Here is a 22553-nt window from a genome sequence, read left to right on the forward strand (position 1 = left end):
ACTCACAGTAGTCTTTAGATTGTGTAATATAATTTTGTCAAATATAGTGGATACCAAATGTACAAAGTGCCAGAACATTGCTATGGTTACAAGTGTCAATAATCACAATATCAGCACAATTCAGTACAAAAAAATGATAATTTAGGAAATTCACTCTATTTGTGTGGAGTAGTCACCACATTAAACCAGTGTGTACATGGCTATTATGATTACAAAATTAAATTGCACACAATTGTATATTGTTCAGGCAGTTATTGCGCAGACAGTATATACATACAATTAGGGATGTACTGATACAAGTATTGGTTTCGGGCTCAATACTGTAAAAACACTCGATACAAAGTTTTAAAGGGCATCTATGATGAAAATCATCCTTTGTAAGCTGTTTGGACAGAACTGTGTGCAGGTATAGTGTGTCCACAGTCATATTAAGGTGATAAAAATACAATAAGTTGTTAAAATAGGATCCAAATCCCTCCCATTTTGAGGCTGACCGCAATGTGACGTAGGAGTGCGGTTTCCCCACCCACTGAATTGATTGACAGCCTCGTATTAACATGTCTCCGTAGTAACGTGTATAATCATATCATCAAGACAGGATGTGTGCGAAGCAACTAGGATTAAAAGATCTTTTCAGCTCTCTGTGATCACCAATCATCATCAAATGTGATCAAGAACGAGTGCATGTTTGTAATGAATTACAGCGATTTTACCATCTTTATCACCACAGCTGCATGTCAGTACAATTATAAAAGAAGACGCTTCAATCCCAGTTTGTGGACGTTAAATCAGGTTTATTTTGTACATCAACATTACGGATAACCATACAGCAATGGATATTAACGTGTATATCCTTTCACATTTGCCGTGCAAAAACAGTGCAAAGTTAAACGTGTGCGCTGTGTATGTGCCTGAACTTTGTAACGACATTGTTGTGGAGTTAATTCAAGCCTTTTGATAAGTAACACACATATACATAAAATAATCATTGGGAAAGTTCTTACTATAGTATTTCTCACAAACGTTACTTGAGATCTGCTTCCTTCATGTCTGTCACTGTGCTGTTTATCTGACGCAGCCGAGGTGGAGATTGAGACACACTCTGACAGGCACATGAGAACGGTGGGCAGGGAGAACTAGCTTTAAAGGCACAGGCAACAAAAAAAGCTATATTGTGTTAAAAGCAGAAAATTACAATATTCTGAAAGGTTTAATAAATAATCTGATGGGTGTTTTGAGCTGAAACTTTACAGACACATTCTGGAGAGACAAAAGACTTATCTTAAACTTAAAAAGGGGGTAAAATTGGTGCCCTTTAATTGTTACACAACATTGAACATCGTTACACAGGCTTATATTAGAAATATTTGTTCAGTGAAGTTAATGTTGGAGCGTTCTGACAGATTTGTGATTGGTTGATAATAAAATTGTTATATTATTATTATTATTATTATTATTATTATTATTATTATTATCATCACATAAATTATGTCCTTGGATTTGGTACTGTGAAAATGATAAAAAAAAAAAACACTTAGTTACTGTTATCCATAATTACAGAGAAGCTGCCCTAAAATTATCTCACTAATCTCATTATGTCAAACTCTGAAAATTGCTACATCCCCAAAAAGAACAGGTAACATTGTTTACCGAGCAGAAAATAAACTCAGTACTCATATTCCATCTTTAAGAAATGCTATCAGTGCATCCCTAAAAAATTTATAATATGTAATATGGAAACATCTAAATCACCAGTTATTGATTCTACAGTGTATGAATGTATGCAGAACAGACATCAGAGCGCTGTACACTCTCAGGTTCTCGGACATTCTGCTTGTATACTGAACCTTTGTGCACAATGACAGGAAGAGGATGTCAGAAACCGCGACAAGGTGTTGGACACGGCTCTTTCTTGTAAAATTATGGGGTGTATAAATGAAGATCTGTTATTGTGAAGGACAAAAATATACATATTGTAGGCAGCTGATGTTAGATTTTGCTCACATTTCTAGCCTCGCAGCAAAATCATGTATGAGTGTGTGTGTGTTTATGATTGAGTGCATGTCCTAACAAAGCTGGAATTGTTAGCGGAAATGAAGATGCACTGATGAAAATGACTATTTATCTTTTTTCTGTGGTGACCAGAGCGGAACAGTCTGTCAGCAAGACTAAATCTCCACTATCTGAGCATATTCAGGGTTAATGAATGATCAAAACTGATAGTGTATTACCTATTCAGTATTATAGCAGTATACTTTTTTTCAGAATTATAATTAGGAGTATGCATAAAGGATTGGCATGAGTGATTATACACATAAATAAAAATTCAGTCACCATTTTTCATACTCTCATCTTAAAAAAAAGCGTTCTACTGTATAAAACATAAGGAGATTTTTAGCATTCATGTTATTGTTTTTCATAATGTTTTAATTACTAGGTTAGCATTCCTTTTAAAGGTGAAGTGTGTAATTTTTAAAAAAGGCAGAATAATACATTCTTTCTTTTCCTAGTTGCCATTTTACGTTGATTTCCCACCAATAAAAGTATAAACACTGTGGCTCTGAGGCGTTATAAAACATTGCTCTGTTTGTTTGAGCATCCTGACCAGCTTGACTCTGACATCCCGACCATTTTATTTGCACATGAGGAAGTGTTTAGGAATTGCAATTTCGTCTGTGGTGCAGAAATTACACACTTCACTTGTCACACTTGAGTGGGGTTTTTGATCTCACATGTGGATGTAACAGCAGGTCTATACTGACATTAAAAGCGAACATGTATCTAATCTGTACATAGCCATGTTATGCACTATATGTCCGAGTACATTATGTTCATAATTGTTAAAGGAACAGTTGTGGAATTACAATCATTTGTTAAATGAGATATTTCGGAATAAATGGGAACAATGGGCTAATTAAATCTGCCATCTTGTTTTTACTTCACAGACACGCGGTATAAAATGACACTGAATGAAGAAGCAGGCGCTTCATGATTGAAAACAGGAAATATCAGTTTATATCAGGAAGTACTGTAGTTCATCTTCATTTATCATCTTCAGTGTCAGCATGTTTGACTTACTCTAGCTATTAAGTTGTTTGTTTGTTTCATAATTAATGATGAAAGACAAAAAAAATCTCCTGTTAAGAGAATTATTTGAGAATATCTTGAGTAATAAGTACCAACAATTAAGCCCCCATTCCTGCTCTATGACTACAGAAAGCAGCCAAAAAACACTCTTCTAAGAAATAACACAGGTCCTAGGGGACCACACGTGAGGGTAGGAGAGGCACGGTTTTTATTCTGTGCTGAATATCTCAAAGTAGAAATAATATTTACTCTATTACTGTGTATGCACTGAAAGCTTACATTAAGTTCACTGTTAAAACTAAAATATAAAAACACTACTAAAATATTTCAGCATCATTTATTAGATATTTTTAGTCATGAATTAACAAAATGTCAACTGAATTTTATAGGACAAATAAAAATGTTCAAGTATCATCAAGATCTGTAATCCTCAAGCTTTTTTGATACTTATCAAATAAAAACAGTATAAAATTGCACACAATTGTATATTGTTCAGACAGTTATTGCACAGACAGTATATGCAGTTGAAGTCAGAATTATTAGCCCCTCTGAATTATTAGCCCCCGTTTATTTTTTCCCCCAATTTCTTTTTAACACAGAGAATATTTATTTCAACACATTTCTAAGCATAATAGTTTAAATAACTCATTTCTAATAACTGATTTACTTTATCTTTGCCATGATGACAGTAAATAATATTTGACTAGATATTTTTCAAGGCACTTTTATAAAGCCTAAAGTGACATTTAAAGGCTTAACTAGGTTAATTAGGTTAACTAGGCAGGTTAGGGTAATTTTTACTATTATAAGTCATTGTATATTATAAGTCATTGTATAATAGTATTGTATTGTATATTGTATTGTTCTGTAGACAGTCGAGAAAAAAATAGCTTAAAGGGGCTGATAATTTTGTCCTTAAAATGATTCATACAAAATTAAAAACTGCTTTTATTCTAGCCGAAATAAAACAAATAAGACTTTCTCCAGAAGAAAAAATATTATCAGACATACTGTGAAAATTTCCTTGCTCTGTAAAACATAATTTGGGAAATATTTAAAAAAAAGAAAAAAAATTCAAAGGGGGCTAATAATTCTGACCTCAACTGTACATAAAATTAGGGATGTACTGATACTAGTATTGGTTTCGGGCTCAATACTATAAAAACACCCAGACTGATACGAAGTTTTAAAGGGCACCTATGATGAAAATCATCTTTTGTAGGCTGTTTGGACAGAACTGTGTGTAGGTTTAGTGTGTCCACACTAATATTGGTGTGATATAAATACAATAAATCTCTTTTTTTTTATTTCCTGATATTAAAATAGGATCCAAATCTCTCTCATTTTGAGGCCGACCACAACGTGATGTAGGAGTGTGGTTCCCCCGCCCACAGAATTGATTGACAGTCCTGTATTAACATGTCTCTGTTGTAATGCGTATAATCATATCAACAAGACGTGCGCAAAGCAACTGGGATTAAAAGATCTGTTCAGCTCTTTGTGATCATCAATCATCATCAAATGTGATCAAGAACGAGTTTTACATGTTTAAAACGTTTTTAAAACAGTGCACGTTTGTAATGAATTACAGCGATTTTACCGTCTTTATCACCACAGCTGCATGTCAGTACAATTATAATTATATTACACCATGGAAATGATAAAAACCCATGAAACAAATCTTAAGAGAATCTCTAATTATTTAGACATGTGGGTTTTGATCACTGCAGCACTTTATTAATGTATAATGGCACAGTGTTAAACATATTGCTTTTAGATGGTAACAAAATAAAAAAGTCACAGCTGCGTAATACAAATCTTTTTCATCGGGTCCGTAGCCAGGGGGGGTTCGGGTGGTCCGGAAGACTCACCCCTCACTGACAAAGGTCCAGAATTTGTCCCATACAGGAGCTCATTTGTCCTATTTTGACTGCTGTGCCATCATAAATAGTGAAAATAACCCATCGAAAAAAGCTTTAAAACCAAGCGGAATCCTCTGTTGGCTGTGGCTTCAGTGTGACTTTAGCTAATTGGTTTTGGCTAATGCTAACAAATATTTTTCACAAGTCCAACATCCTGCTGTGCAAGCAAACACACAATCTGATGTAAGAGAAGTTTTCTTTCGCCACTGTATTGTAGAGAAAACATTTTACAAGTGACTTTTATTTTAAATATTTTAATTATTTTTTTTATTAAAATGGCCAAATTCTGAACTTTTAACAGATTCTCATTTTTTTTCTCTAATGATATATGATGTAATTAATTTGTATTTAATTTTGTTTTTCATATTTCTTTATTCTAAATCTTTAGGAAATATTTGGTTCATCAAAAAGTGTGATTATTATGACCATCCGACAAGACAATTCAGCTAAAAAAAATAGTGCTTAAAATGCCACTAAAAAGCAGGATTTAAATCTCATGATTAAATTTGAAAATGAGGCAAATAACTGCAAAAAGGTCCACTTTTTGAGAAAAAAAGAACCACCCCTTTCACCAGGCTGCCTATTGGCCGGAAAACAGAGCTATGCAACATCATTTATCACAGGTTACTTGATTCGTTTTGGCACTATATACTTTTAACATTGCTGTAACTGATGCTTGTTTACACTTTGTTTGAGATATTCATCTGTACTCTGTGAGAATGTCTCAAAAGGTCAAACATTCAGAGATAGTTTACCCTAGTTTTACAGTGTGTGTTCGACCATATGCTTAGTCACGGTATGCTGCTGCGCTCTCGCTCTCTCTCTCTCTCTCTCTCTCTCTCTCTGTTAAGAACGCTTCAAGCTTTGCTGTGATGATGTGCTAAAAGGGATAAAACTGTCAGAATGCTCTAGTCTGCACTATATCATGATGCTACACTGCCCTCTAGTGGAGCTTATGGGCGCCACTGAATAAAAAAATGAAGCTCTGCAGTGAGTACCCATAAATATGGTGAGTACCACTTAGAATAATAGGCCTTTTTTCCAGATTTAAGCATAAGCCGAAAATCAAAAACCTTTTTCCCATCTCCAAGTGAATATGATATAAACAAAGAGCTTTGGGTAAAGCATGTGTGTTGTTAAGTCAATTATACATTTAAAAAGCAGTATCTTATGTGGAGTTTTCTCAAAATGAACTGTCTCTCAGATCTGAGTACACAAAGGCATGTAAGCAAGCAAAACCTTTAAATGTTTTAGGGTGTGTTCACATCTGTGTTTGGTTCTCTTGAGTATTTTGGTCCGAAATAAACAAACAAAAAGAAAATCCAGAGGTGTATTGCATAAAAGTGGAATAAATAAAGCAAGGATAACAGAAAAAGTGCAGCTTGACCTAGTTTAATCGGCTCCTCCTGGCTTAGTCCATTGCACGTTTGCTGATCCAGGATGAGAATGAGCCACTATGTCAAGACTGATGTTCATAGCCAAGATGTGCACATGCTCTGCATTTGTTAACAGACCACAGAATCGATCACAGAATCAGTGATGCAAGTGTGGATAAAAATGTGAGCCAATCAGGTAACAAGCTGAAGCACGCCCCTCTTGTCCACCAATCAAGGAACTCCATTCAGAGAATTAACAGAAACGTATGAATTAACAGAAACTCATGAGGATGCTTATTAACAAATTAAACAACAAATCGTCCACTTTGTCTTAAATGTGACCAGTGGACATTCATGCTACTAATAAATTTAATGTGAAGATTATTGTATGGACTTAACCAATATTGTACATCTATTTTATCTGTTTAGCTTATTCCGTCAAGTTTATTTAATCTTCATCCAAGTTCAAACAAGATATTGAAAAAAATAAAAATTACAAACTAGAAAATGTCAAAAAAATGATAAATTATAAATAAATTATATACAAATTATATATGAAGTGTATAAATAAACCTCTAAATGCAGTCAGAAATTTTCTTCTAAAATTAGCATTTTTATCAGGCTCCAGTGTAAAGGTTTAATAATTTAACTTTCATGGCAAAGAATACCTTCTTTTCGTGGTCTTCAAAGTGAAATAACTTAAAATACTGCTCATTTTCGATGGAAATTGATGGCATTTAGAGGTTTTTGCATCTGAACTCTTATATATATATATATACACACACATATATGCACATACACACACACACACACACACACACACACACACACACACACACATACATACATACATACATACATATATATATATATATATATATATATATATATATATATATATATATATATATGTGTGTGTGTGTGTGTGTGTGTGTGTGTGTGTGTGTGTGTGTGTGTGTATGTATGTATGTATGTATGTATGTATGTATGCGTGTGTGTGTGTGTGTGTGTGTGTGTGTGTGCGTGTGTGTGTGTGTGTGTGTTTTGGTTGCTTGTTTATTAGGGCTGTGCGATTTGGGGAAAATATCTAATTGCGTTTTTTTAGGGGTTTTTTTTAGATATTGCGATTGCGAATTGATTTACAATTTAATTCAAGCTTCAAGCTGATTTTAATTTAATTCAAGCTTCAGCTCAATAATCTGTAAGCCATGGCAACAATTCTGCGACAACTCCAGAAATTTCCAATTTTTGTTCGGTGTCTGTGACATTGAGCAGCAGACACCATAATCCCACTTGTCAGCGCTTTCCTGTTTGTTTTGTGTTTTTTTTATTGCGAGTGTATTTCAGTTGCGCAATTCTGATTGGGCAGAACAAAAGTGTGCTCACTCAACAGGCTAGTTATAAAGCCCTAGTCAGATCACACGATTTCGGCACAATTTCCTTGACATGGGGTCGTGGGGAGTTGTGATGTCTCACAGAAAGTCTAGCATGTTTAATTTTCTGAAGTGTAGAGGTTTAGATGTTATTCGTTATTCTTGTTTACATATATGAATATATTTTTTATATTGCAGCCTCTTGCGATTAACTAATTGCAACGTTTCAAATTGCGATTGCTATTCGATTAATCGCACAGCCCTATTGTTTTCTGCTGAGCTACAAAAAAAAAAAACTAATACTGTAATATTTAATATAAATCGATGTTTTCTATTTTTTTTATATTATTAAATCAATTAGGAAATTACCCATGGTAAATATTTATATTATGTTTACCTTCAGCACACTTTCTTCAATCAAGTTTGGTTTTTGGCCCTTCATAAAAAAAGTTTTGGGCACCCCTGTTTACACCCTCCTCATAATACATTGTTTCTCAAAGCATACAGTGCAAGAAGAACAGAATGAAAGAACGAAAACATATTGTAAACTAATTGTAATCTATTTATCAAAAAACTGAAATAATTCTGCACAGTATTAGCATTTGTATTTTATTTTATTATTTAATTGTATATATTTTATTCACAGCACGAGCACAAAGACCCAACATCTGCGCGTACGCGTCAGCAGTGACGTCACACCAGCTCGTGCGCGACACGGAGGCGTGGATTGTTTTTTGGCGGACAAACCAGAGTTACCAAATGTCAGCGTTCAAAAGTGCCTTGCTAAAGCGCGCTGAAATCTTTTGAATTCATAAACACACCGCGATCGTCGAAAGCCCAGTGTGTGGGTTCAGCATGGCGCACATCTGCACAAATACAACACATCCTCACCACCTGCCCAGCTAACCGGCCTGCTAACACTCTCGGATGAACACTGACGGGCAAGCATGCTGTTATATTTACCTTTTGTCTGGCATTGTGTGACTTCGTAAGAAAAGCTCAAACATTCAGTGTCATTTGTTTATTGCTAACGCTGTATGCTAAGATGTCAGCTTATTTTGCCATGTTACAAACCCTCGCAAGTGCACATTATATTGCTTATTTACATTTCTGACAGCTCTGCTTGGGAATTGACGCTTTCGAATATCAACAAATCCAGCAAAACCAACTGAAAAGCATTTTTCTGTCATCACATCTCTTTAGAAATGAACAGCGGGTAAAGTCTGAGCTCCTCTCCAGCAGCAGAAGATGAACGGGAAAGTCTTACCGGACACTCCTATAGCTGTGGACTGTTGGCAGCTCCGCAAGTGCCTTCACGTCCGTCTGTTCTTCTTGTCCCACATGCACTCGGATCACACCTGTGGCCTGTCATCCACCTGGAGCCACAGGCCCATCTACTGCTCCCCTCTCACCGCCAAACTGCTCCAGCTCAAACTGCAGGTCAGATCATACTGCACATCAGCGAGTAAAACTCAGGAAAAGTAGAGCTTCTTGTTTGATTTTATTAGAACTGTTTTAGTTTTAATATTTTAAGTATTTATTAGTATGCCAGAGTAATAGGCGGTTCACTCCACTGTGGCGACTCCTGATAAATCAGGCACTAAACTGAAGCATAGTATTTAGTAATTATTAATATTTTACTTTAATAATAATAATAATATGTTTATTAATATAAAAGTAATTTATATTTGAAATTGTTATATCTTAAATTTGAGTTGTAATACATTTATTAGCTTTGTTTTTTGTCAGTTTTATAAGTTGATATTTTTATGCACATTTAGTACATTAATAAACTTATTTCAGTTCTATTATGAGTTTGTAGTTTCACCTTGTAAGTGTGTGTGTGAAGCTATGAATAAAAAAGGCCATTTGAAAATTCTCAGTTTCTCTGGATTTACAATGTATAAGTTAAATATGAAGGGTTCAGATGCATAAACCTCTAAGTGCGGTCTGAAATTTCCATCAAAAATTAGCATTATTCTCAGCCTCCTTTGTTTATGTTGAGTTATTTCATTTTGAAGACCATGAAAAGAACTTATTCTTTGCCATAAAAGTGAAATTACTGAGCCTATACAGTACACTGGATCCTGATACAAATGCTCGTTTTAGAAGAACATTTCTGACGGCATTTAGAGGTTTTTGCATCTGAACTCTTCATATATTTGAGTGAACTGTAATTTTAGTTTTTTGTAAACTACTCATGGGAGATCTGCTAAAGATACAGCCAAAAAAGATTCCATGTTTTCAGGTATGTTTATATTCATTTTCAGACTATAATACCAGTCAGGCCTCAACAATAAGGACGGTACACTGGCCCGGGGCCAGCATGCTCGAGACAATAGATAGGATTGTTACTGGCTCGATCGAGCAAGTGCTGCTTTATCACTAAACTTTAATTTGCCTGCAACAATTGTGTGCAAATACAGTCTTAGAATCTAGAAAGAGTTTGTGTTTTTAAGTCTTTAATTGCTACCTTCTCTGTGATATCGTAAACACCAGATTGCTTTTCGGTTCCTCTTATGTGATTGGATGTTGTGAGCACGTTCTTTTTTTTTTATATATAATCCTGTAACAACCAGTACAGTGAAGAAGCGGCAACATTAAATTATTAGGCTAAAAGAAAACATCTGTTTCTAATGTCTTGGAAGCAGACATTTACATGGGTATAACACAACGAAAAAATGAAGTGTTGATTTGCACGTTTGCCATCAGTTTGGCTAGTCAGCCACCTTTTGTTAAATAGTTTATAACTGCAATAAAATACCTACACATTTTTCATACTGCTCTTTTTTTTGTTTGCGTAACACTTTGAATTTTGCCCATAATACATTTATTAACATTTTTAAAATATTACTATATAAAAAATATTATAATATATAGATTTGCAGATGTTGCTTTTGACACCTTATTTAAAATATGTGGCCAAGACATAGCTAACAGTTGTGCTACAGGTGTTTTTTTTTTGTGGTTTATACATTAATACTAAATCAATATTGGGTCAAAATATGAAACTTTTAGTCCTCATTAAATATCCTCAGTAAATACTGAGTGTGTGATTTGGCTTTGATACATGGTAAGTCTACGTCATTTAGCAAAAAGCGAATTTCTAATGTTACTTTTTCTCACTCTATAACAAAACAAATCTGAGGTGAGGCATCTTGGCAGGTTGAAAACTGGTCCAGAAAAAAGTTAATGAAAATGTATAAATTCCCTGGATGTTGAATAATGTTTTGTTTGTTAGACAGATCAAGCTGACTAGAATTACAAATTATGCTTTGTTATTCAGGTCAAACAGAAATGGATTCGTCCTCTGGAGATTGGTCAAGATCACATGCTAATGCTCGATGATCTTGGAAAAGAACGTCTGACTGTTACTCTAATAGATGCCAATCACTGTCCTGGGGCAGTTATGTTCCTTTTTCAAGGATACTTTGGCACCAGACTCTACACTGGTAGGTTTAGAAAAACAAAATTCATATTGTCTTTCAAAAAAACAATGTTATCGTACAACAGGCCTGTCAGCTCTTAATATTGAGACAGTATTTTAACGGATGATTTATTCTGTTTTATCTCAGGTGATTTCCGTTACACCCCATCAATGCTCCGTGTGCCATGTCTCCAAAACCACATTAACATTGATGTTCTGTATCTGGACAACACAAACTGTGACCCCACTCGAGCCGTACCTTCTCGTCAACAAGCCACACAACAAATTAAACAGATCATCAGGGATCATCCTGGATATGCTATAGTTATTGGTGAGACTTTTTTCAATGTTTCTGTTCAGACTTTTAAAAAGCGTTGATGTACTTCCAACTAAAACTGAATATTGAGTCGGGGCACACCATTCGCACTTAGCAAACTGACAGTAAGGGGGTTGTGGCTAATAATATTGTGGCTGAAACTGTCAAACTGATGTCAATAGAGAAGGACCACTACTCCAAACGTGGAAGCAAATAGTCAGACTTCGAAGATCAAGCTAAACAGATAATGTCTATGTACTGTATGCTCCTGAAATAAAAGTTTAGAAAGCTCTTATGCATAGTTTTTGTTAATAACTTATCGCACAGTCTCTTTAAGAGTGTTTTGAAGTATTTTCCATTGTCTAATCTTCAATGGGCAAATCAAAATCACAATAAGTTGAAATATCGGACCAAATCAACTGAACCACAGATGTGAAAGCACCCTTAAATAGCATGCAAGTGTGCGTGTACGGTTTGTGCTACTTCCAACTGACATGTGCATGGCACATTCGCTTTGCAACCCCTTAAGGATGGAGTCTGCTTTAACTTTGTGGATCAGTGACTGCAAGAAAAAACATTACGCTGACCCTTTTGCTGACAGCGATGAATATTTGCGTCTGAACAGGTTTTGATCTTTAGTTTTATTTTATAATACTGGACTTTTCTACAAAAGTTTGAGAGCGTTTAAACGAGAGAAAAGAGTGAACATGTTAATGCCTGTCTAAGAAGTGTATAAAGTGTGTATCGAGGGGTTTTACAGCCTTAAAACACCTCTAATAATTGTAAAAAATAAAGCTGACTACTTCGCGGATTTCGCTTATTGCGGGTTATTTTAGAACGTACAGTAACTCTCATGATAAACAAGGAGCCACTGTAATTGAATAATTATATATATATATATAATTATATATATTGGGATAGTATTGAATTAGCAGAAAAGTGTATAATCCAAGCTGTAAATATACCGTTACTTTTAAGTTAATTTGATATATTTAAAATTGCATTAAAATATGTTATCTGTCTCCAGGGCTGTACTCTCTGGGTAAAGAGTCCCTGCTGGTTGAGCTTGCCATGGAATTTAAAACATGGGTTGAGGTGGACAGGGAGCGTCTGGAAACCTTGCGTGTTCTGCAGCTCCCTGATGTTTTCACCACAGACTCTGGTGCAGGTCGTATTCGTGTGGTCACTCAGTCCACGATCAACGCTTCCAACCTGCTGGCATGGAATAAACTGCAGCCTACCATCGCAATATTGCCCACCAGCCGCCCTATGGTCTCCAGCCACCCTAATGTTCATGTGGTGCCTTACTCGGACCATTCTTCCTACCAGGAACTGGAGGACTTTGTCTCTGCCCTATCTCCTATTTCACTGGTGCCCATTGTAGGCAACTGCCTGCCTTATTTTTCTTCCCTCCTTAGCCCTCGCAAGAAGCCAAAAGCAGTGGTAATTCCAGAGTCAGTCAAGCAGTACATGATGACCAACTCAAATATTCAGAGCTCCACAAATGGCATGCTCAAGAGAACCTCACGACCAGAGGTGCGAGGAGTGGTGTTTGACTCTCCAGAGACTAAATTAAGCCAACCTAATCACGATGACAAGGATTCAGATGATACTGAGATAGATCATGATACTACAGACAGAAATTCTGACTCCGATTGCATTCTTCTAGACATGGGCACCAACTCCTACCATCGAGAGAACGGCCCACGCAACAAGCATTTGAAACTCATCCGAGTTGCATCTGAAGATGTTGTGACGATCACCAGCAGCCTCACCATGGATGACAATGAATCAGTTAGTACACATCAAGGTATAGGATCGCCTGATCCAAGCCTCATATACGAATGTGATCATGAGAGTCCAACAAAATCGTCCAATGAAAAGAGTCCTCAAATGGGCAGCACCAATTCTGGAGAAATGTGCTCTTCGATGGACAGTATGCATGACCAGACCAGTTTTACCACTGCACTCACACTACCTAATCCACAATCAGTGACCTCTGCTATCCCCATCACTTTAGAGTGCGAGCAGGTCGAGCACTGGCTCCTTGAGAACTTCACCATACCTGCTGAGGAACTCAAAGGAGGCCAGGTCTCGAGGGGACTTTGTGAAAATTATCGCCTTAATCCCGTCGATCTCCCTAAACTCGTGGGTGATCCTCTTGAAGCTGCTATAAAGCGCCTCGTGTCTAATTGAAGCATTTTTGGTGATTTTAACAACCACTTTTGCAGCTAGGTTTATGTGAATGGTTGATTATGTATTGTAATTTACGTGAACAGTATTGTGGTTAAGTCTCCGAATCATTAGCTCTGTGCCAAGCATTAATTCTTTTACACAGTTAGCCAAAAGCTGTTGAAGACATCAATTTGATGATGCTATTATTCACAATGTTTGTCATATAACATATTAATGTTTGTTTTGCATGCCTTTGTTTTCATACGTAGCAACACTAAGCACTGTACTGTGAAACGTTTGTTTTCAGATGTAAAAGAAACGCCATTAAAATTGTTTCTTGTTTTTCTGACTGAGGATTTTTTCCTTGTTGCTTATGATAATTAGTTTACTTAAATATGTAGTTTGTGCCACTAGAGAGAAAGTATTCTCAACAAACAAAGGCATAGTCTGATGACGCAGTGATTGTAGAATCTTTGAAGTTGTCTTAATTACATCCTACGATACTCATGCAGAAATCAAGTTCATGGATAAGCTAAAGCAGTGTTTCTCAACCACATTCCTGGAGGACGACCAGCTCTGCACATTTTCCATGTCTCCTTAATCAAACACACCTGAGTCAGATCATCAGGTCATTAGCAGAGACTGAAAGACCTGTAGTGGGTGTGACAGACAAAGGAGACATCCAAAACATGCAGTGTCGGTGGTCCTCCAGGAACGTGGTTGAGAAACACTGAGCTAAAGGATAGGTCTCAAACTTGATCTCGGAGGGCTGCAGCTCTGCACAGTTTTGCTCCAACTCTAATCAAACACAGCTGATCCAACTAATTAAGGTGTTCGAGACTATTAAGCTGCGGTCACACTTGACTTTTCTTCCCATAGACTTCCATTCATATGCACGCGAATGCGTCAGACCGGAAACGCAAGGTCATGCGTCGTTTCGAATGTTGCTGCGGTGCAAAGTTCAAGCTTGGTGAACTCTGACCTGTGAAATCGCATCACTTGACTGCGTGAGACCAATCGAGGATCAAAACAGGACCTCTCTGGACAGAAATTTAAAGCATGGGGCAATCGCTCACTTTTTTAGATGTCTAATCATCTTGCTTAATCCCGCCCCTTTTCGCAGCACCGCACGACAGAATTTCGCACACACAAAACCGAGTGTGACCGCAGCTTAAAGCAGGTGTGAGTTGGAGGTGGTTGGAGCTAAACTAATGCAGAGCTGCGGCCCTCCAGGAATTGAGTTTGAGACCATTGAGCTAAAGTAATTCAAACCTTAATATCATGATAGTATAAAGTAGGGCTGCATAATATTTAGCAAAATTGTCATTATTGTAACAATAGTATATGTAATATATTGCAAACATTTGTGATAAATTACATTTAAGCATTGGTTGTTTATCTAAATTTGACCATTCGAATTTAGCCTTACTATCTTTATCCTCACCTCCCAGGGTAGTTACTGTTCTGCTATTGGCTGAAGTGGCTCAAAAGTGAATACAATTAGACTGAATACATCCAGTCAGAGTATCTACCGAGGTTTTACTTATTTGTAGTGTTTAAAAAAGGAGTGCATAAACATTTCAGCCCGCGACCCCCAAAATAACAATGCGAGACCCCCAATATTCGCTGAGGTGATTATAAATATATATATACCTTGCATACATACCAATAGGCCCAAGTCTATTCATTATTTAATTTTGAAGAACGCCACTCGGAGGCCATCCTCCATGTTCAGTTGTGGCCTGTATTTATTTTTAATGTGCGTGAGTGCCGTAAAGGTGTCAGAAAGTTTCATCTGGTGCCATAAAATCAATGTGCTGCATCTGACCCCCCAGCTGAACCCCCTATATTGTACCTGTTTATTTTAATATCATTACCTTATAGAGCTGGTCGATTATTTCAATTACTTCCCCTACTGTGTGTGGAGTCATGTGACCCTACTCTGTTAAGACTGATTTGACGGGCATGGTCTGGTGCAGCCTGCGCACCTCTCAAAAAAATGTAACTACCCAATGCACTTTTGCACTACATTGACGATGATTGGAAGCTGTGCCAGAAAAGCCTTGAGACGGCATATTTTACATTACAATAAAATTATTATTTACATTAAAATATTTGTTTACAGTAGATTCAATAAATATAATAATATAATTTAATTAATAATAAATAAGCGTTCATTAATCGTAATCAAGTTAAAATGTTCAATTAATCGAGATTTTGATTTTAGGCCAAATAGCTCAGCCCCATTACTTAAATTATTTTAAAGCATTTTTTCTAGGGACATTATATATAGCATGTAATATTGTTATAGCAATATTCAACAACATCACATATTTTTCCAATATCGTGCAGCCCTAGTATAAAGAAGATTAAGTGAAATGAGACTGCTGAAGCTATTGAAAGCAGAGGAGCTTTTAATATGCCACAGTTGACCACTCCGGTTCTTTTGGGTTGTGATCATGTGGGGAAGAAGTAGTGCTCTTTTTTGTACTAAAATCCATTTTAAAGCTCTGTTATAATGCTGCTCTGTGTAGTGTAATAAAACGTACAGCATAGTAAAGCTTATTTTGTGTTTTCCTGTTTAAAACCAAACCAGAAATGGAGGGTTTAGAACATTAGCATGGTGACACGGTCCATGTTACTTGGTTTATGGTTTATTTCTCTGGATTTGAACATTCTTCTAAACATTCGGGATAATGTAAGCACACAAGTCAGTTAAATATATAAAACTGTTCTAGTGTTTTTTTAAATATTTTAAAATGAAAGTCTTACCTTTAATCTCATTAACTTGTTTTTTCTATACTTTATTTATTCAATACCATATGAACAAGAGGTATTACATATTCAATAAGTTTTCTGACAGAGAAAATATAAAATAATAGACCTTTACATGAATTTAAATGTTTTCAGAGCATTACATGTTTAAAATTCTTTTTTGTTTTGTGATTGTTCAAAAAGATTGACATATTTGGTTAACATTGAACCCACTTTTTCTTATGTATATGGTATTTTCCTAATAACAAACAAAAAAGTTTGGTCCTTCACAATTCAAGATCTCATCAGATAAAAACATCAAGTAAACTAATTTCTATCTTACACTTCATTTTTTTGTTAATAAACAATTCCAAATCTTGAAACATTAAAAAAAAATCCATTCTAACTATAAAGAATGCAGGTTTGTGCTTAATATTAACTAAACATCCAACATTTTATATAATTTGAGAAGCATTATGCACACTAAAACAAACTGGCATGGGATGAAAACAAGTGGAAGCTGTAAAAAGTAATGACTTCTTCATTTAAGCATTATTAAAGTAATAACTTTTGGTGGCATTTTTAAATTAGCACCAACCTCTGGCATATTCTCTGTATATCATAAAGATAGCCTGTCTATGGGAGTATATTAGCTTGCTCTTGCCACTAAACGTTAATGGAAAAGATGCCCTTACGCAATACTTTGATGAATCAGCTCCCTAATTTCTTAATAATTTCTTTAGGGCAGTGATTCTCAACATGTGTAGGAGGCATCCCTGATTCAGCTCTCCACCCTTCAAATCAACCAAACTGATGATGCCCACAAGCTGCTGTGCAGTGTGTTCTTGAATGTATCTCAACATATTGTGGCAGAATGGAGCATTGCATTGACTGCTTTTATGCTATCTGTTCCAAAGAGGAAAAGTTCAATGAAAAGTAAAATCGGACTGAATGATTTTTTGTTGTTTTTAGATTAACTGTCACTTTCCTCTGGGGCTGAGGAAAAAAAAGCAAAGCACTGTTTTAGGCACCCTGTAAAGTTAATATCTGCTTGGTTTAACCACAAGGGGGCAGAGCAGTTCAATGTTTTAAATCTCATCCACATACAGTATACTCAATAGCCACTTTATTACTTGCACTATGCTAGAACTGGGATGGATATAATTTGCCTTCAGAACGGTATTAATTCTTTGTAGCAAAGATACAACAAAGGTGGTGGAAACCTTAAAGGAACGTCTATACTCACAAGATAACATCACATGATAGCTACACATCTATGAGAGGATCTTGTGTTCATGCCACAACACCCAACGGGTGCTCTACTGAGATCTGGTGGCTTTAGAAGCCGTTGGAGTGCAGTCAAATTCAAGAATCCAGACTGAAATGAATTGAGATTTGTGACATGGTGTCTTATCACACTGTGTGGTCAAAGAGATGAAAATGTACAGCAACAGGATGTGGTGAGGGCTTTTTTTGTGTGTGTTTTGGGGGGTTGAGTGTTATCCAATGTGGTCTTTTGCTTCTCTAGCTCATCTGGTTGAAAGTTGTAATATGTTATAATGAGTGCTAATTTGAGTCAGAGTCGCCTTCCTTCTGTCTTAAACCAGTCTGGCCATACTACTCTGAAATCCTTAATCAAGAAGATGATTTTGCCCACAGAACTGCCTCTAATTGGATATTTTCTTTTTTTCTCTATGAAACCTAGAAATGCTTGTGAATACAAATCCCAACAAATCAGCAGTTTCTGAATTACTCAGACCAGATGTCTTGCACCAACAAATGATGTTTCATAAACACATTTTGGGAAGAGCATGCACAGATGATTGACACATCCAGTCCAGCATTAGTAATCACACTGTTATCCAATCAGTAGAAAAGAAAATCCCGATAAATAATCAAACACATCCTACCTCCAGAATCTCTTGAATTGTCCAGCATGCATTCACCATCCCAACTCCCCACTCTTCCTACTACAGCTAAAGAGAAACTGGGGCTGTTTTTTTGGAGGACCTTGCTAGACCCTCAGCTCTCTCAACAAGAGGAGGACCCTAGGCTCAAGAATTCACATCAAATACACATTATTATCTTATTCATTTAAGCATCTGTAAGTACAAACTAGTGATCTGTCACATTCAAAGTCACTTAAAGATTCTACTATTTTTTACTCAATCACCCTCATGTTGTTCTAATCTCCTGAGGCCCTCATTCATCTTGGGAACACGAATTAAGATATTACAGCTGAAATCCAAGAGCTCCCTTATCCTCGATAAACAGCAATGGTCCCAAGACAATCAATGTCCAGAAAAGAAACTAATAATACGTCAAAACATTCCATGTGACTTTAGTGGTTCAACTGTAATTGCACAAAGACTCCAGAACACGTTAGTGCACCAAAAAAATTGTAAAAAGAAACATTTATTCATTACCCAGTCTTCAGTATCAGATGCGGACAGTACATCATTTGCTTGTTTACAAATGTTTACAAAAATGTTTACATCATTTGCATCATTGCTAACGGCAATGACTACGTTTACATGGACATCAGTAATCGAATTATTTGCCTTAATCTGAATAAGACAATATTGTAATTAAGGTGTTTTCTTGAGTTGCTTTTTAAATGTTCCTTTCATGATCCCGGTTCACATGTTATAGCACATAATTCGATTATTGTCATTTCGTCATGGCGCTAACCACATTTCCTTCACAGTTTCATGTAATTTCGGCTGTTTCATTTTTAATTTGTCGACTTTAACTGCAGTTTGAAACTTTCACTTTCATTCAGGAACATTTTCTGCATGCCCCCATAACAAACTGAGATATTGAATGCGAGTATGAACTGCTGGAAGAGTGTTGTTTTAATGGAATTTGATACTGCACGCCGAATGTGCGGAAAAACCCTTCGCATTTGAATTAAAAATCGCTGTTTACATAGAAGTCTTTTAATCAGAGTATTGTCTTAATCGCATTAAAATTGCATTATTGGTGTCCATTAGGGCTGTGAGATTTGGGTAAAATTTCTAATTGCAATTTTTTTGACATATTGCGATTTCGATTTGATTTGCGATTTAATTTTGTAGTCAACTTCAGTTTAATAATCTGTATTGTAGCTTCTTACTGCTAAAATGCAGTGAGTGTTAGTTAAAAAAAGGCAACTAAAAATATCACAACTTATATTAGCAAACAACTCTGAAATCGTAGTTTGCTTGCCGCTAGATTGAGTGTCACTGGCAATACTTTTAGTTGACTTTTTAGCAAAATGCTCCTCATATAGCCGCATGTGGTGCTTTTTTAGGTGCTGGTTGCTGTACTTCCTTGTGCTGTGGCAACAATTCTGCGACAGCTCTTACAAATTACCTGTTTTAGTTTGGTGTACCAAACAAAGATATTCCCATATTACCGACGTGCTTCTGAAGCGGCAGACGCTATCATCCCACTCGTCCACTTTTTCCTGTTTGTTTGTTTTTTATTGTGGGCGTTCTGCGTAGTTCGGTTGAGCAATTCTGATTGGGCAGAACAAAAGTGTGCTCACTTAAATGGCTAGTAAGACTATGGCTGCGTCCGAAACCGCATATTTTCATACTATGTAGTTTGCTAAAATCAGTATGCGAGCGGAGTAGTATGTCCAAATTCATAGAAGTCGAAAATCAGTATGCGAGAATTACCCGGATGACTTACTACTTCCGGCGAGATTCTAAAGTGTGCATCCCATGCATGCTGCACTATCCCATGATGCCCCGCGAGCGAATCATGAATGGGAGTGAAGCGACGTAACTGACGCAGGTAGGTCACTTGACCATGATAAAATGGCGGATGTAGTACGTTCGAATTCCATTCATACCTCTTACATTCATTCTGTATAGAACATACTTTTCTAACGGCTGAGTAGTACGTTTAATTTCAAATGCAGTACCTACTGAGTAGTAGGCGGCTTCGACAGATGGCAGTCACGTATTTGCTCTAGGTGGGGGAAGTTAAATAATATACATTTCATATCGCAGCCTCTTGCGATTAGCTAATCGTAATGTTTCAAGTCGCGATTGCGATTAGATTTCGATTAATCGTACAGCCCTAGTGTCCATGTACGCATACTCAATATGCCATATGGCCTGGTGTAAAAAAACAATCTGACCTGACACAGGAGAGAAGATATAGACTAATAGAGTTGTATTTACAGTTTTTTGGTGCTCAAAAAGTTTCATATGATTGTATGATTGGAGTCTCGTATGAATACAACATATGGAGGTCACATAGAATGTTTCGACAATGTCTACTTGCTTAAATGCACAGTTTCTCTCATGTGATTATCTGATTTGGACTAAACAAGCAGTTGAAGAGGTGAAAAGTGGCCGGCAGGTGTACAGTGCATAAACTCATTAAATATCTTACTAATTTTACAACTGCATAGAAAATACTTTTTAAGAAAGTACTGATTGGATAATAATCCAATTCTTTTTAACTTAGAATAAACACCAAACCTAATCTTGAAGTACCATTTGCTATTAAATTGGAATAATTGTTTGCAGAAATTGGACCTCCCAAGGCAGAACTTCTGTTGCAGAGGGAACATTAACACCACCGAGAGCCTGATTAGATTTGCAGACATTAGAGAATCAGCCCTTCTTCTGCTCAATCTGTCATATGCTCATGCTTCACAGATGGGTGCGAGTCTAAAAAAACAATTACAACAGTCACAAGCAACTCCACTGATGTTTGTGAAAAGGGATGTATTACAGCCATGACAGATTCATAGCAGTTTTATCACATTTTTTCCTCAGATAAATGTATATGTCCTCATCGAAAGTTTCACCAAGCTATTTTTCTGTGACTGTCTGCAAATATTTGTCCCCGTCACTGATATCGCCGCCTCGTATTGCGAGAGATATAAATAAAATAATAGAGGATCAATGTCTAATTTATTTCCATCATACCACAGATAGAGAAGTCAGAGGTTTGTGATTTAATATTCACCATTGCCGGTAATACATATTTAGGTAGTCCAAACACTTCTGTTTGCCATTGTGTCCACGTACCAAGGGATTGTATGATTGGAATCAAATGGCACTGTGCTAGAAAATACACAACTAAAGCCAGGCTGTCCTATAGCTGTGATGTTTAATTCACCTCTGGTTTCAGCACATGCTCTTTCTGCTCATAAAGGATGAATGGTATGATGTATCAGGGGGATTCTTTGCATTCCAGATGAGCCCAAATCCACATTAAAACTCTCTCTAGACCGAGTGGATCCAGCACAGGCAGCCTTGCATCAGGCAAACACCCTGGAATGACAGCAAACCGCTGGCTCCACCGGCACAGGGAAACAACAGACTGACTCACCACAGACAGCCAGAGATTTATCATTCTAAATGTGAAATTCAATCAGCCTCTCTGAGTTATCACTGGATGGTTAAAAGGAAGAGCGGATAATAATACCATTATCGACATCAAATCCCCTTATTTTGTGATTGAAGTTAATTATTTTGTACCAAACAAGTCGCCAATGAGCAAAGAGTGTCCTTCTGTGTTCATGGCTGCACATTGAACAACTCGGCAGCCGCCAGCACTTGTGATGCAAAAAAACACAAGCCAGTGAAACAACTTTATCTGAATACATATCAAATACATATTTTAATTAATAATTGCAATAACCAACTGCTGTAATACTTCAAATGATCAAACTAGTCTACATAAATATATAATCTATAACTCCAAAATTTAGATTTAAGTTCTGAAGTCTACATTTGGGGGCGACGCAGTGGCGCAGTAGGTAGTGCTGTCGCCTCACAGCAAGAAGGTCGCTGGTTCGAGCCTTGGCTGGGTCAGTTGGCGTTTCTATGTGGAGTTTGCATGTTCTCCCTGCGTTCGCGTGGGTTTCCTCTGGGTGCTCCGGTTTCCCCCACAGTCCAAAGACATGTGGTATAGGTGAATTGGGAAGGCTAAATTGTCCAGTGTATGTGTGTATGAATAAGTGTGTATGTGTTTCCCAGTGATGGGTTGCAGCTGGAAGGGCATAAAACAAATGCTGGATAAGTTGCCGGTTCATTCAGCTGTGGCAACCCCAGATAAATAAAGGGACTAAGCCAAAAAGAAAATTAATGAATAAAGTCTACATTTGATAATCCCTTT

At 36.6% G+C, this 22553-nt stretch overlaps 1 protein-coding gene across 2 annotated transcripts; it reads left to right on the top strand.

Moving 5' to 3' along the window:
- The first annotated feature begins 8474 nt into the window (after positions 1-8474).
- On the top strand, positions 8475-14025 carry dclre1b (DNA cross-link repair 1B). Of its 2 annotated transcripts, none has more exons than XM_056463633.1 (5): positions 8475-8746; positions 8962-9198; positions 11045-11210; positions 11334-11516; positions 12529-14025. In XM_056463633.1, the coding sequence occupies exons 2-5, from the start codon at positions 9007-9009 to the stop codon at positions 13695-13697; spliced, it is 1710 nt and encodes a 569-aa protein (XP_056319608.1). In that variant the 5' UTR covers positions 8475-8746; positions 8962-9006; the 3' UTR covers positions 13698-14025. The 2 variants fall into 2 exon arrangements, with proteins under 2 accessions (XP_056319608.1, XP_056319607.1); XM_056463632.1 differs by having other exon boundaries at positions 8475-8699.
- Positions 14026-22553: the final 8528 nt, after the last annotated feature.

Source organism: Danio aesculapii, chromosome 8 (genome assembly GCF_903798145.1).
Source record: "Danio aesculapii chromosome 8, fDanAes4.1, whole genome shotgun sequence".
In the NCBI taxonomy this organism is placed as follows: domain Eukaryota; kingdom Metazoa; phylum Chordata; class Actinopteri; order Cypriniformes; family Danionidae; genus Danio; species Danio aesculapii.

Excerpts from the sequence above, each read along its gene's own strand:
- dclre1b (XM_056463633.1), top strand. The coding sequence starts at position 9,007 with ATGAACGGGAAAGTCTTACCGGACACTCCTATAGCTGTGGACTGTTGG. Across the intron at positions 9,199-11,044 it reads TGCTCCAGCTCAAACTGCAG|GTCAAACAGAAATGGATTCG; the intron begins GTCAGATCATAC and ends TTTGTTATTCAG. Across the intron at positions 11,211-11,333 it reads TGGCACCAGACTCTACACTG|GTGATTTCCGTTACACCCCA; the intron begins GTAGGTTTAGAA and ends GTTTTATCTCAG.